Source organism: Benincasa hispida, chromosome 4 (assembly GCF_009727055.1).
Source record: "Benincasa hispida cultivar B227 chromosome 4, ASM972705v1, whole genome shotgun sequence".
Taxonomy (NCBI): Eukaryota; Viridiplantae; Streptophyta; class Magnoliopsida; order Cucurbitales; family Cucurbitaceae; genus Benincasa; species Benincasa hispida.
Genome location: NC_052352.1, coordinates 68922915 through 68938195, shown reverse-complemented (window position 1 = coordinate 68938195; position 15281 = coordinate 68922915). Strand labels below are relative to the sequence as shown.

Sequence of the window (15281 nt, the reverse complement as noted above, 5' to 3'; positions counted from 1 at the left end):
CAGAACAGCTAGAACTTGTGAGTTACATGTCATGGGAGGTTTTGTTCAAAATAATCCTTATGTTGGTTTGAAATTCTCTTTAAACAGTATTGTGATTTAAACTGAATCAAATTCCTAAACTCTGTCAACAAACATGGTATTTTTTAAAATAGGGTTTTGGAAGTCTGGGTTTGATCTTAAGTACAGGATACGTTAAAAGTTGGGACGTTAGATGTCATGAAGAGAAGTGATGTTTAACGTCTTCACGCTCGTTCTAGGTTAGAAAGGAATCTGGAACAGGGTGTGACACTCATAATAGAGAAAGATGATTTATGATGATAGTTATGGATTATTGAATTGTCAGAATTGTTCATAGAGAATCAATAGGAACTTTAGGAACAAGATGTATTCACAGGGGTAAAACGGTATTTTTGACCTACCTGTGATTACGAACAACCTGTGAAGGATCGACTTATTGATGATGGTTATTAAGTGGACATAATATATCTATAGTGAGAGGAGTTCAGCTATGGGCTATAGTGGAGTGTCTCATTAGTTAACGAACGGGGACTAGATGGACTAATGAGTTTAGCCGATTAATCTCAAATCGTTGAAGCCCATGATCTATAGGTCCTCGAGGTCCCCCTACTAGCTTGTAAATGGATAAGTTTTAGGGTAGCTTGAAAAATTAATTTGAAACGTTCAAATTAAACGGAACAAGAGAATATATAAATATATGAAGATGATTATTGTGAAAAAATTAATTTAATATTTGATATTAAATTAATTAATATTTTAAATTAATTTATGAAATTAATTTAAGAAAATATTTTTTGAATTAAAATGGTTTAAATCATTTTTTGTTTTAAAAGAAAATGGAAAATCGTTTTGCATGGTTGCACAAAATGGAGATTAAATTTTCTCCATTACCTTCATCTTCATCCTCACACAAAGGTCATTATCCTTTCTTGGAGAGTTCTTCAAAGGTATGATCTTAAAACTCACTTTTTAGAAAAGCATGCTTTAGTTTCTGGCAAAATCAGTGAATTTGAATGCTTATGGATCCTTGATACTTCCGCTGCATGTTATTTAACTCTTTCACATATAAGGGAGCACAGTCCACATAGTAAAGTCGTGTTGCGTGAGCTTTCCAATGAAACTACTGAAACTTCAACAAGAGTTGTTGAAGAGCTTGCTTCATCAGCAAGAGTTGGATGATAGTTCATCTAGTAGATCGGTTCCACCTCAAGAGCTGAAGGACCCTCGACATAGTGGGAAGGTTGTGAACCCGCCTGTTCGCTATCTGGGTTTCACAGAAATCCTTGATATGGTAGCAGATGGCGACGTTGATAATCCATTATCTTATCAGAAGGCAATGGAGGATGTAGACCGGGGTGAATGGGTCAAAGCCATAAATCTCGAGATGGAGTCAATGTACTTCAACTCAGTATGGGATCTTGTAGATCAGCCTGATGAGATAAGACGTATAGGTTATAAATGGATCTAAAAGCACAAACGGGGTGCTAATGGGAAGGTGCAAACCTTCAAGGCTCGACTTGTGGCAAAGGGTTACACCTAGAAAGGGAGTCGACTATGAGGGGACTTTCTTGCCTGTTGCCATGTTAAAGTTGATCTACATCCTTCTGTCCATTGCAGCTTATTATAATTATGAGATCTGGCAAATGGACGTCAAGACGACCTTTCTGAATAGAAATCTTGAGGAGGCCATTTACATGGTGCAACCCGAGGGATTCATTGCCCAAGGTCAAGAGCAAAAAGTTTGGAAACTGAATCAGTCTATTTATGGGCTAAAACAGGCGTCTAGCTCTTGAAACATACGGTTTGATACTGCGATTAAATCATATGGCTTTGACCAGGACGTTGATAAACCTTGTGTCTACAAGAAGATCGTCAACACTTTAGTAGTTTTCTTAGTGTTATATATAAACGATATACTACTCATTGGGAATGATGTAAGTCTACTGACTACAGTTAAGAACTTGCTAGCGACCCAATTCCAAATGAAAGATTTGGGAGAGGCTCAGTTTGTTCTGGGTATACAGATCTTTCGAGATCGTAAGAACAAAGTTCTAGCACTGTCTCAGGCATCATACATTGACAAGATATTGTTTAAGTACTCGATGCAGGATTCTAAGAAGGGCCTACTACCGTTTAGGCATAGAGTCACTTTGTCTAAGGACATGTGTCCTAAGATGCCTCGAGAGATTGAAGAGATGAGATGGGTCCCATGTGCATCTTTCGTTGGCAATTTGATGTATGTGATGCTTTGTACTCGACCAGACATCTACTACACTGTGGGCATAGTCAGTAGGTATCAGTCTAACCCAGGCCAGGGTCACTAGACAGCAGTGAAGAACATCTCAAGTATCTTCGGAGAACGAGGGACTACATGCATGTGTATGGATCTAGGGATTTGATCCTTATTGAATACACAGATTCTGACTTTCAGTCTGATTGGGACTCTCGCAAGTCCACTTCAAGGTTAGTCTTTACTCTTAACGAAGGAGTTGTAGTATGGAGAAGCACTAAGCAGGGGTGCATCGCTGACTCCACTATGGAGGCGGAGTACGTAGCGACTTGCGAAGTTGTTAAGGAAGTCGTCTGGCTCAGGAAGTTATTGACAGAACTGGAAGTTGTTTCAGATATGTCTAGGCCCATTACCCTCTATTGTGACAATAGTGGGGCAGTGGCAAACTCCAAGGAGCCTAGGAACCACAGGCGCAACAAACTCATAGAGCGGAAGTATCACCTAATCCGCAAGATAGTGCATCGAGGAGATGTGATTGTCACGAAGATCGCTTCGGAGCACAATGTTGCTGACTCGTTTACGAAGGCTCTCATGGCTACAGTGTTTGAGGGTCACCTTTAGAGCATGGGTCTACAGGACCCCCGTGGCTGGACTAGGGCAAGTGGGAGATTTTCTTGTGTTAGGAATTTATGCCCTAGTTTATTGTTTTGTACTTGTTTTTGTACACCCTATTTTGCTTTAGGAAAAGTGGGAGATTGTTGGGGTTGATGCCCTAAAGTCTCGTGTCCTGTAGTTTGTAAACAGTTTGTACAAACGCTTGTGATGTATAATATATGATATTTACTTCACTTCTTCATTTTGCTCATCTGAATGTTTTATTTTCTTTACCACAAACCAATAAACCTGAAATCCCTAATTATTTGTATGTAACTTAAGCATGTATATGGTGACATACAAGTGGATCATATCTTAAGTGATAACAAAAATGGTTTGTAGTATATGGATATAGGAGGGAAATCTTATCCTGGTAATGCTACGAATGCGGCCCGCTTTATGGAATGGTCACAAGTGTTGTGACTTGTCACAGATGGTCTGATCCTGATCATTCGTGTAGGGGGCGCCCTATACAAAAAGTTTGTATAAGACCTGAGCACGAAGTGTTAACGTCTCATTATATAACACCGTTCATGATAGAGACTTCATTTCACTAGGATGGCCATAGGTAACATGACCTCAATCCTGAGTGAGTTGGTAACTCCTGTCATTGAGGGTGGTCCTCTGATTTGTATGGGTGCGAGTGGCCAGGTCACTGATTCAAACCTACCATTTTGGGGATTCGTCTGATTTGGGAGTTGGGAATTCAGCTACACAAGAAGGAATTCACTCCTTCCCCAAAGCAGGGGTAAGTAGATAGATAGCTCCCTTAAGGGTTGATTCCAGGGCTTGAATGATGTGATGCCACACATCTTCTCATGGCCCAAGAGGTGTTCACACATAATTGAGACTATGTTGTATTGTTCATTAGAGGGATCAGTGTACTTAAGGAGTGAGATGTAACTACAGGGGCAAAATGGTAAATTGGCCCAACTAATCTTACGAGCATTTGTGGAGAGTTATTATACTCATGATTGATTATATCCAATGGACACATAAATATTCTGTGGTAAGAAGAGTTCAACTGTCGATCTTTAGTGGAATGTCTGGCAGTTAGAGGATGGTGGATCTCGTGGCTAAAGAGTTTAGTCAGCTATTCACGTACCATTGGAGCTTGAGCCATAGGTCCATAAGGTCTCCTTGGTAGCTTGGATAAAAGCTTAAGAATCAGTTTTTGGGTCAATTTGAAATGTTCAAATTGACAAGAGGGAGTTCGATTATATATGATATAATTGAACTGGTTAATTATATATGATATGATAAAGATACATTATTTTGGAGAAATTGGATATAAATATGATTTATATTAAGTAGAGGAGAAAACATTATAGTAGATATGTGATATCAAACTATAAGTTAAGAATATAATATGATTATATTCATTATTTTAATAATTAGGCGGTTATGAGATAATTGGCCGAAGTTTTCTCCGGATTCATGTGAAAATGGGAATTGAATTCAGTTCTTGTAACTGAAGAATAAAATGATTTTTTTTTTCATTTTCAAAGAGATCCGAAAATTCGCTCACAGTGTGAAAATCTTTGATCGCTTAGTGATGAGAGCCTATATGATAGTGCCCGCCTCCTAAACGATCGCACACCTGCGTTGTCTAAATGATCGCCCGTGATTATCTAAACGATCGCTTACCTTTGCTAGACGATCTCTTAGCGCGTCGAGCGTAACTAAACGATCGCTTACCTTTTGATATACGATCGCTTAGCGTTTACTACACGATCATGTACCCCACTCTAAACGATTAAGCATACCCGACTATACGATAGTCTTCTCCTTTCTCCCACTTGCTTGTTTGTAATACACGATCACTTTTCCTCCTCCCCTTTACCAATTCCATCAAAGTCCACCTTTTGGATTCTCACTCTGAGAATATTGAGGGCTTCGAGTGGTAATGTCGTCCCCGGTTGCTTGGTGTTCATGCACTGCTGATCATGTAGACGACCGTGGTGGTGCTGGGTGGTTGCTTACTGGACGAGAGGAGTTCACTCACGGTGAGATCGAGTTTATTGAAGAAAGTCTTCAACTGGTAAGTCCTCGATCTCTTTTGTATTTATCTTTTAAAGCATGCCAGTAATTAGTGTTTACAATGCATATATGTTTGTTAGAATGTATGTGTAGTAATTCTGTCACAATGAAATTGGAAAGATCCGCTTCTGCTCATAGGTATTCTTGTTTAAGAGTTCCTTTAGGACTCCTGTTTAAATTCGTGTAGTCATGAGATGTCTACGATAAAATATATGTTATGTTATCGGGTGTCTAAGGATTTTCTAGCAGATGATGGATATGAAGATGGGCATTGGTTGCTATAAGAGGATTGGTAATTACTATCTTCACATCTCCTCCCAAGATAGAATGAGGTTCTGGGAGGGGGTGTGACACTATTCTGTTTAGACTTGCACTTGGGTCTAAATATGAAAAATTTGCGTTTAAAGTAAACCATTCATCTCATGTAGGATTCAAAGCACGAGGTAAAGCTATCATTCATCACACCATTTAAGAGCGCAACATCTATATTCTCATCTACACGTGTTTCATTAACATTAACTCCACACGTGGGTTAGCATTCTCTCTCCATATCATCGAAGGTTGTTTCCGAGTGAATTTCCTTGGCACTTACAAATGTATGAGGTTTAGTATAATCATACTCTGAAAGGAGAAATTAGACATCATCATCGCTTATTAAGCATATTGAAGGAGAATCAATTTCCAACTTCTATTTCACTCTCATTAGAAGTTCAACTCTAACGAACTAACTTACGTAAGTTTATATACTAGATTTCTTAAATCTATATACATCAATGTGCTCGAAACTAGGATACCCTTAAAATGACCACCATTATAGCATTGTTTCGTGTCATCCCATGTACCACCATATTGCACGAATAAATGCCTCTTGTTCATCCTTAAAAAAATCATACAAGTTAGAAAAATTATAGTTTCTATAAAAATCTCACTCTTCTCATTCTCTGCTCATCACTCGATCCTTGCTCCTTGCCACCCGCTACTCGATCCTCTTTACACATACTCGAGTCCTTACCCTGTTCTTTCCTTTTTGGGACGTGCCACTAACACTTACTCACTTATCGCTAGTAATCATGATGCATAGTCACCCTCACACCCTCACACACACTCGTCCTCTTAGCTACGTTCAAACGTCTCACACAAGGTCGAGAAAATAAAAAAGAAGCTTATAGGTGTATATTTACTTACTTGAGGTGGGTAATTGATAGTTTATAAAGATCCAAATGCCTTTCTATCCGTTGATGTTTCCAAAATATTACAGGTGCACTATAATGAGTGCTCGTTATGGGAGGACAGAGGTACCACTCAAAACAGACGAAAAATGACAAATACTAGCACATCCAAAAAATGACCACATTTCAGTTTATGTGAAAAACTCCTGAAATTTTGTTTCTAACCAGTACATGGGTTCAGTTTATGGAATATTGAAGACTCCCCCAAGAAAAATTGAAAACCAGTGACCCAGACTCAATTTTTTTTAGGTTTAAGCTAGTCATACAATGGTTTCTATGATTTTTTACGTGGATACACCTATTTAATTCAAGGATTCTGGGTTCAAAATTTTAGGTTCATAGTGAGTTTAAATGTTTTTAGAGTAATTTTCAAATGTTGTGTTACGTTTATTTTTTATTAATAGAAAAATTACTTCACTTTTCATTAAAATGATTTGAGAGGGTTGTGGGAATTGTCAGAAAATTTTCCTTTGTGTATGTTCGTACAAGAGAATTAGTTACAGAGCAAAAGGAACGTGACAAAACAAGCATCGAGGAGTGAATATCTAACTAGTAAGCATCAAAGAATGAGCACTTAGCATATTTTATCAAGCAACGAGTATGTACTTAACCATACAAAAAGTTAGTATGTATTGTGGATCGAGGGATCAAACATCGAGCATCAAGTGGCCTTCTCAATATGCATGCTCACAGGTGGATCTCAAAGGTAAATCGGTCAATTCACATGGTGCTGGTGTAAGCAGAAGGTTAATTTCTATTCAATTTGAAATTGGTGACCATTTTTCTTTTGGACCCTAATAAGGGGACAACAGTATAAAAACTCAATTTTTATAGAAAATCAAACAACCAAATCGATGATTCCTCATTGTAATGAAGGTGAAATAGAAGCTCTTACTTGACATAAATTCTCAAATGCTTCCCATTCTCTACTTTTCCATGTTGCAAAGCCTCGTCCAAAAGGTGGAAGAAGGTGGAGGAATTGCTAGCAGAGGAGTTCTTGATTGAACCCAACCCTCTGGAATCACAATCCATGCAAGCTAAATCATCTAGAAAAATAAACTTCTTATCACTAGTTCCAACCTTTACTTCCATGATATCACCCACCAAGATTATATCAATATTCTCAAAAACCCCTGTTTCTTCCGAGCCAAAAAATAGTTTTGCAAGCATTAAATCAATTCTAGCTACCGCATCGGTAATTTCCTTATGAAATTTTGTTGTTTGGTGAGGGAAGGGAAATGACCGTGGGAGGAAAATGTGAAAGGAAAGAGAGAAATTAGAGTTTAAAAAAAAGAAAGAAATATGAGAGAGAAATGAAGTGAAATGGATTGAGTTTGATTTTTACCTCTATTATAGTTCAAGAGTCTAAATTTTTAGGTTTGAAGTTTAGAAATACAATTTTTACACTTTAAAAATTGGAAGGTATAAGGTTTACCATTGAAGTTTTAGAGTCCAATTGTAATGAACACTATACTTGAGAGCTGAATTTTGTAATTTGCACTAAATAATACTATTAAAATAAAGTAAAATACATTTCGATACTTGAGGTTTGAGTTTAAGCTTTGTGGTCGGACCGAAGAATGGGCGTCGTAGACCTCTCTCTAATAATTATATAATATTTATAATTCACTAAACAAACTACTTATACTATTGAGTAGCACAAACGGCAAGTCTGAGATCGAACCACGATAAAGCTCGAATGGTTTGAGTGTTTAAAGCAAGGAAAATAAAATGCAAAAATTTAAATTGTGAAAAATTGAAGTGCAGGAAGGTAAGAAAAAAAGGGCTAGTTCATGATTTAGAATGCACCTAATGTTCAATTAATCATAAGATTACTAAGGATTATCTCTCTCAATTTAATATGCTTAGTCAACTTGCCCAAATAGTCAAGGCAATCGTCCTAATTACTAATTAATCCCCTTAATTAAAACAACTTCTCTATTAAATTGAATTCGATGACATCCATAGAAATCTTAGATTTACTTTACCCGATGATAACGCAAGTGGAAGGTAAAGATACTTAGATTTTAAGAAGTTGGATTAAACCTCATTTGGGCTTCCAAATATAGGTCGTGCATACAAAAATCCCAAGTAAATTTCTTGAAAAGTTGTCAGAAATAACCCTTAAATTTTTTCCCTTTTTCACAACTAGCACGAGTATTCGTTGAAATGGTTTTTCTCAACCTTTACGATCGAGATCGACCACCAAATGAAAAATTAAGGGTCTATTTGGTAGAAAATATAGATTCTTTTTTATGTTTTCAAATTATCTGAAATCAATAAATATGTGTTTTGCAAACAACTCAAATTCTATTTTTGAAAATTATTTTTGGATTCTGTTATTCAAATCGTGCAAATTCTAAAAACAACATTTTTATGTTTTTATTGTATCCAGATTTTGAATTTTATTTAAAATGCAGAATTATCTTAAATAAAGATAAAAACATTTAGAAATACAATATTATAAACTCATTCATTTTCTAAAACATATATTATGTATTAGGTAACATGTTATAAAGTCTACATCATTACATTGACATCTAATTTTGATAATATTTTTTATGTTAGGGACTAAATGGTTACAAATTTGAAAGTATAAGGCCTAAATTATTAGATACTAAAGTTTAAGGACTAAATTGTTATAAAATTAAAAATACAGAGACTAAATCGTTACATCGTCTTGCTTGCTTCTGGCGAAGCTTAACGCACTAGATAATCGACATTATTTTATGGTAGGAATACAACTTTTTAGGCCGACCACAATACAAGTCATGAGCAATAGCGAAGCCAAGCCATATAAAGGCGAGCAACCCAACTAGCAATAGCAAACGGCCTACCTATAGCCTCTTTTTCCCCTTACTTACTCCCTATTCTCTCTTAAAGACAAGCTCATAAAATGGAAATTCTTCATTTTTTCCTCCGCTCAAAAGGCAAGGGGAGTGAATTCGAGAACTTGATTGACATTGAAAGATATGTGTACCAAACAAGCAATATATCGATTGATGTACCAGCCAAGCCAGCTCGATCGGGATATTTGATTGGACAGAAGAACAACGGATTGAACCGGACAGGACAACCGGGAAGGGAAGCCTGACATAGATATTGATTTAAACAAAGGAACTAAAATCAAACTGATACCAAAAACCGTAGAGATGGAATTTCAGATTGAACAGATGTAACTAAATTGTTACTTTCATAAAGGTTTAGAGACAAAAATATTTTTTAACCTAAATTATACAATATTACGAAATAATAATTATATATTTTTTAACATAAATTATATTAATAAAAAAAATTGTATGATTCTAAATATCGACTAGTTGTATAATTTATAAATATATAATATTAGAAATATTTTAAATAATTCTTTAAATTAAAATATAATTTCTGAATCCGTTACCAAATATATGTCTAAAAACGTGAGTCATTTGTTTTCAAAGTCTACCAAAACTTGCTCTAACACTTTTTTTTTTTTTCTTTTTAAACTCTAACATCCAAATTATCGATTTAACCGATTCCCTCACAAGTCGCACACTCACTTCCACCCAAAAGCCGTGGGTGGATGAATGACCTGAATCTGAACGATGGCCTTCACAGCAATATCTTCTTCACTGCCGTCTTGTTCTTCTGTGCGTTCAGTTCCATTACCGAAATCATCGTCTCTCTCGTGGGCATCTTCATTTCCGCATGTTAGCATATCCAGAGGCTCTCCTTTCGCCTCTTTCAGTCCCGCGCATGCCAAGGTACAATTTCTTCACTGCCATCCTACTCGATTCCCCATCTATTCCGGACGATATCTTATTTACATTTTGAAGTTTATAATTTATCGATTGTGGGCCACGAATTTCTCTATTGTTGTTCACTTTTGTTGGGAGAAGCAGAATTATTCGCGACGAAGTTTAATCTGTGGTGGGTTTGCTGGTAGTTGTGTATTCAAGCCAATAGTCAATACGAACTCCACCATATCGCAAGTTTCCTAAAACTTGCTGCATAGTAAAGAATAGATATACTCATTACAAAATGAGAGGCATAGAATTGCATGATAATTTTAAAGAATTATCATGAGAATTTTTCAGGATATGGTTTGAGAATTTGAAAAGAATACTACGTGCGGTCATTTTATGAGCATAGTGGTACTGTTAATATGGCTGGAAAAGACAGAAATGACAGTCCCATGGTGTACAGAGTTCTCAACTATTTTCTGCTTCGTTCCAGGTCAAATGACTTTATTGCTATTGTTGATCTATGTCCCAGTTCCACATCTTTCAAATACTTCGTTTTCGGCCTTCTATTTTAGTTGGGTGTGAAATTGAGGACAACATTTTGAACTTAGAAATTCGTGACATAAATGGCCACGAACATTTTGAACCCATGATCACTTACTTAAGTTTGTGAGAAGTTTCCTCTATGTTAAAATCCTTGGACTCAGCTAGGTTACGTTAACAATTTTCCGATTTGAAATGTGGAATATTCAGGAAGATTTCCATTGAACCAAGTATATACCTGCCTTTTTGAAGAAGAGGAAGAGAGAACCTCCTTTTGGTGGCAATGCTATCTGATGTAGGGATACTTTGGGAATTTAGATTGGCTGTATTTTATTTGTTTGTTTGTTTTATTCACTTTCCATATTAACATTTTAGATTAGGTGTGACAAAACCCTTCTCCTTTGGGTATATTTAAAGGAGGTTAGGTTTAGTTCAGTTAGTTAGGTAGTTTGGTTGTGAAATCACCTTTTGCCTTGGATCTATTTAAAGGGAACTTGTTACCATTTCATTCATTATTCACATCAATAAAACTCCTCCAAGATTGCTCCAAGAAGCTCTCAACTCTCTTTCAAGAATTGTATCACTATCATTGTTACACGGCTTTCATGGTGGTTATTTTCCTTGGTTTATATCATACTATCATTTCAAAAGTTAGTTGCTAGCTGGCAAGCTTGGATTTAGGTCTAAAACTTGTGTTGTGGCCTGTGATTATGAAACTCTCTAGCTACATGGATAATAGAACTTGTGCCAATCTTCAACCTTTGGCTTTTCTCCCTTTTAGGCTAAAGATATTGAACAAGGTCAACAAGAAGTGCTTGCTGATTCTCCTGTTGAAAATGCCTCACTCATTTAAATTCTAATGATGGCTTGCTATTACGGTAAGATCAATGATGTTAAAGTAGAAGGCAACACTAACTATTCTAGAAGCTTCTTGAAGTATCTACATAACTTAAATGTGAATATTAGACATCTCTAGATGTATCTAGAAGATTGTAAATAAGTATCTCAAAAGAAATGTTGTAGAAACATCCTAGTATTTCTTTAGGCTCCAAGGAATTCTAGAATTTCTTTAGATAAGGATAAACCTCATAGAAGTATTTAGAATAGTTTAGATCCTAAAAGAGCTTATAGAAATCCTCTTGCTTGAGCTGCAAGGATCTCACAGAGTTGTATCCCACTTCTAAGTCAAGAAAAACAAAGGAAGAAAGAAGCAAAAGCTAAAGAGTCAGAAAAACTTAAGAGTGATGAAGAGTGAGTGAGTATTGAGAGAGTGAAACATTATTCTCTCAAAAGTGTGCATCTTTGTACTTTCTAAATAAAAATTTCTTTCTTCCAAGTATTTGTCTCTATTCTTTTGGTGCCAATTTCTTCGGAAATGATTCAATATAGAAACACCCTTTCAATTAAGGGTTTCTGCCTCTCTGAAAAAACCAAATGTCCTTTGAATGTAGAGGGAAATTGGTTTCTTTTTCTTCTCTTTTTGATCACGTGCCAATTTGAGGAGAGATATAGATAAATATATGACTATAAAGGGTGTGTTTATTGAAAGATATCTTGAAACGTGAGGTAGTTTTCCGTCCAAGTTTTTTGGCAACTTTTAATTGCAGATCTAGTTCTCTCACACCCAGCCCTCCAATTAACCGCCAACGCCCCTCTCCTCTCTTGCACAGCCGCTGTTGTCACCTTCCTCTTACTAGGAAATGAGCTAATCACAATGCCCTTCACCACTAAAAAGAAAAAGACCAGAAGGAGAGCTCTAATTGAGCATGGAAAAGTACTCTGTGACCTAATTTGCAGCAAGCAAAGAATGGGGATTTTTCATTTGACACGAAAAAAAACAAATTTTGTTTGAAGTGTTGTAACTGAGTTACTCAAGTCCCTTCAAGCTGAGGGTCGGGCAAAACTGGTTCAACACCAATAGAACAAATGCAAGAAATTCTACATGTCAAAAGATTCTGAAACCAGCAAAAGAGTTGCCTGCGGAGATTGGTACTGGGATGGAATTCTCGATACTGAATATTTTAATACCTCAAAGGTTCAAGAACGATTTAGAAGAAGGTGGTTATTACCACTGAAGGAATTGTGAACTCTTTCAAGAAGAGGGAAGCTTCTAAAGTGGACTTGTTAAGGAGAAAATCGAAGAGATTGTAAATACTTTGGTGTTGGACTGTGAAGTAATGGAAGTTGAGAGCAATGTCACGGGAGAATTTAATTGTAGGGTAATTGTAATGGGTAGCACTTTTAGGGATTATTATTAAGTGTATACTGTATAGCAACATTTTAAAAGAATTGCAAGTATAGCAAAATCTATCAGCGATAGACCCCTATTAGTGATAGACTCTATCGTTGATAGACTCCTACCATCGATGTAGTTTATCACTTACAGACTCTAAAAGTTGGATCTAAATTTTGCTATATCTACAATTTATTTTTGCATTGTGCTATATCTGCTAATACTTTGAGCCAAATTGTTATATTTGCAATTGTCCCTTTAATTTATTCCCGTTGGGAATTTTTGTTTGAAGTGTTGAAAGGAATTCCAGAACAGGGAAAATGGCTTCGATTCTTTGTGCAGTTTGTCCATGGAGTAGTTATTGTACACTAAACGACATCATTTTGACAAAGTCAGTGTGTATATTACACCAAGTGGTTAGACTTTTAATTTATTTTTTTATTCAGGAGTCAGTAAAATTTTTCATTTGTTTAGGTCAAACAGTATGTGATGGTGAAGATTCAAATCCATGACTTTTTGTTTGAGGTCAACATGCCTCCCTAAGTTCAAGTACGAATGGCTAGATTTTTAAGTGGAAGCTTTTTCAAAATAAGTATTGTATTATGAATAAAGTGGAAGGGGTTCGAAACGATGTAGAGTTACTAAATGCCTAATTATTTGAGCTATGCCAAATTTGAGAAATTAAAGAGTTTGTGCTCTGGTACCATGTGCAATAAAAGAGAGAAAAGTCTTTTATTGCTTAAGTTTAAAGAGTTCATTGCTTAAGTTTCTTTTTGGTTTTTGCTTTAATTACTACTTATGCTTTAAGTCCCTTATTTTGGTTTATTATTGTTTTGTTACATTCCATCCTACTGTATCTTGGAACGTTAGTCTCTTTTCATTCTGTTAAGGAAAAGTATATCCCTTGATTAAAAATAAAAGAATAAAAGAGGGAAAAGTATTTGCTTGGAAATTATGTGAAAAGGTCAGTGTACGGCATATCGATTGGTATTTGATATTTAAAGATAACAAAACAACGTGTCACAAAAGTACAGAGCAAACAAATAACAGAAAAGATTCTTCAAAAATACAAGAAAGGAAAATATAACAGAAATTACTGAGGTATAATTATTCAATCGACACGTTTTCAAGAAAAAAAATTATTGCAGATGTACTTATTATCCCGTCATCTTTGCCTTATTTTAAAAATAGCAAGTTCTTTCGTTGCTAGCTTTGGCTAGACACTATATAGGGTAAGGCCTACTTTATTTAGAGCAAGACCGTGTAACTTGTAAGCACATTTAGTCAATAAATCCATGCCTGTTTGTATTCACTCTTTAAACAGAGCCAGATAACCGTTAAGATTTGCATTTCTTTTGATAAAGAGCCAGCATGTTTACACTTGTAGGTTTTATTTATACAATCAGCTTGGACAAGAAGGTCTCGAGGGGAGGCTGCAAAGCGACCAAACAAAAAATCATGGAAACAAAGGACAGATATGTATATGAGGCCATTTTTACTAAATGTTTTCTTTTCGAAGAAATTTATCCATGCAAAGGTAATGCATAGAGGAACTAGCAAAGTGATATCAGTGGCGACGACAAATGCGAAGGATCTTAGAAACAGTCTACCATCTCTTACAGATCACAATGCATGTAGGGTAATAGGGAAGCTTATTGCAGAGAGATCAAAGGAAGCAGATGTATATGCAATTTCGTACGAGCCTAGGAAGGATGAAAGAATTGAAGGTAAACTTGGCATTGTTATCGATACCATTAAGGAGAACGGGATCTTGTTTGTAACTTGAATTTAAATAAGGGAAGGATAATAAGACGAGAAACAACTTATCTAGAGCCTCTTAGAGGCAGTAGATGATGGTATTGTAAAAGCGGACATCTTCCTGTTTAATTTGTTTGAAATATCCGAAGCTGTTGCTCTTACTAAAAGCTGTCTTACATGCTATGCTAGAACACTAGTTTATTTAATTAATTTTATGATTCTATTAGCAGACTAAATTTATGATTTCTCTAGATAATCCAAAACTTAAAAACATAGTATTTATCATTTCTTTAATTGTTATATTTTCATGTGCAACTATACCATTTTCTTGAGATAAATAAGGTGCAATCATTTTATCAATAATGTCATTTAATTCACAAAATTCTTTAAGAGATTCATCACTATATTCATTCTCTATCTGATTTTAACTTTTTAATTTTTTTATCTAATTGATTTTCTACTTGTATTTTATATTTCAAAAACATACGATCAACTTCATCCTTTAATTTTAAAGCTAAATTTTAGTAAATTAATTCAAATAAATTTGTGTATATAGTAGTGACATGTTTAAAAGGTTTTTTTTTTTGGATAAATTTGCTTCTAACATATAGAATATCTACCATCCTCATGTGATTAAGATGTATAGATAAGATTTAATGCTTTGAGTTTTTTATTGATACAACATTCACATGATGTAATCTATCATGTCACACATCAACAAACTCAACAGTATAAGCAAAATTGGAAACATTAATAATGATGTTTAAAACAAATAGACCATCAACTAAGTCTCCCCTTACCAACAAAGTCAACATTCTTTTGTGTGGATAACCATGTCATCTTCTAGTATAATT

The 15281-nt window shown here is 35.5% G+C and overlaps 1 protein-coding gene and 1 pseudogene across 1 annotated transcript; both read left to right on the top strand.

Annotated features, from left to right (window-relative positions):
• The first annotated feature begins 9663 nt into the window (after window positions 1-9663).
• LOC120076525 (50S ribosomal protein L18-like) lies at window positions 9664-14594 on the top strand. Its single transcript, XM_039030379.1, has 2 exons — window positions 9664-9914; window positions 14057-14594. The coding sequence occupies exons 1-2, from the start codon at window positions 9756-9758 to the stop codon at window positions 14453-14455; spliced, it is 558 nt and encodes a 185-aa protein (XP_038886307.1). The 5' UTR covers window positions 9664-9755; the 3' UTR covers window positions 14456-14594.
• LOC120076524 lies at window positions 12137-12955 on the top strand (annotated as a pseudogene).
• Window positions 14595-15281: the final 687 nt, after the last annotated feature.

Bases quoted from the DNA above. Each gene is read 5' to 3' on its own strand.
- LOC120076525 (XM_039030379.1), top strand. From the start codon at position 9,756: ATGGCCTTCACAGCAATATCTTCTTCACTGCCGTCTTGTTCTTCTGTG. The intron at 9,915-14,056 runs GTACAATTTCTT...TTACACTTGTAG, and splicing joins TCAGTCCCGCGCATGCCAAG to GTTTTATTTATACAATCAGC.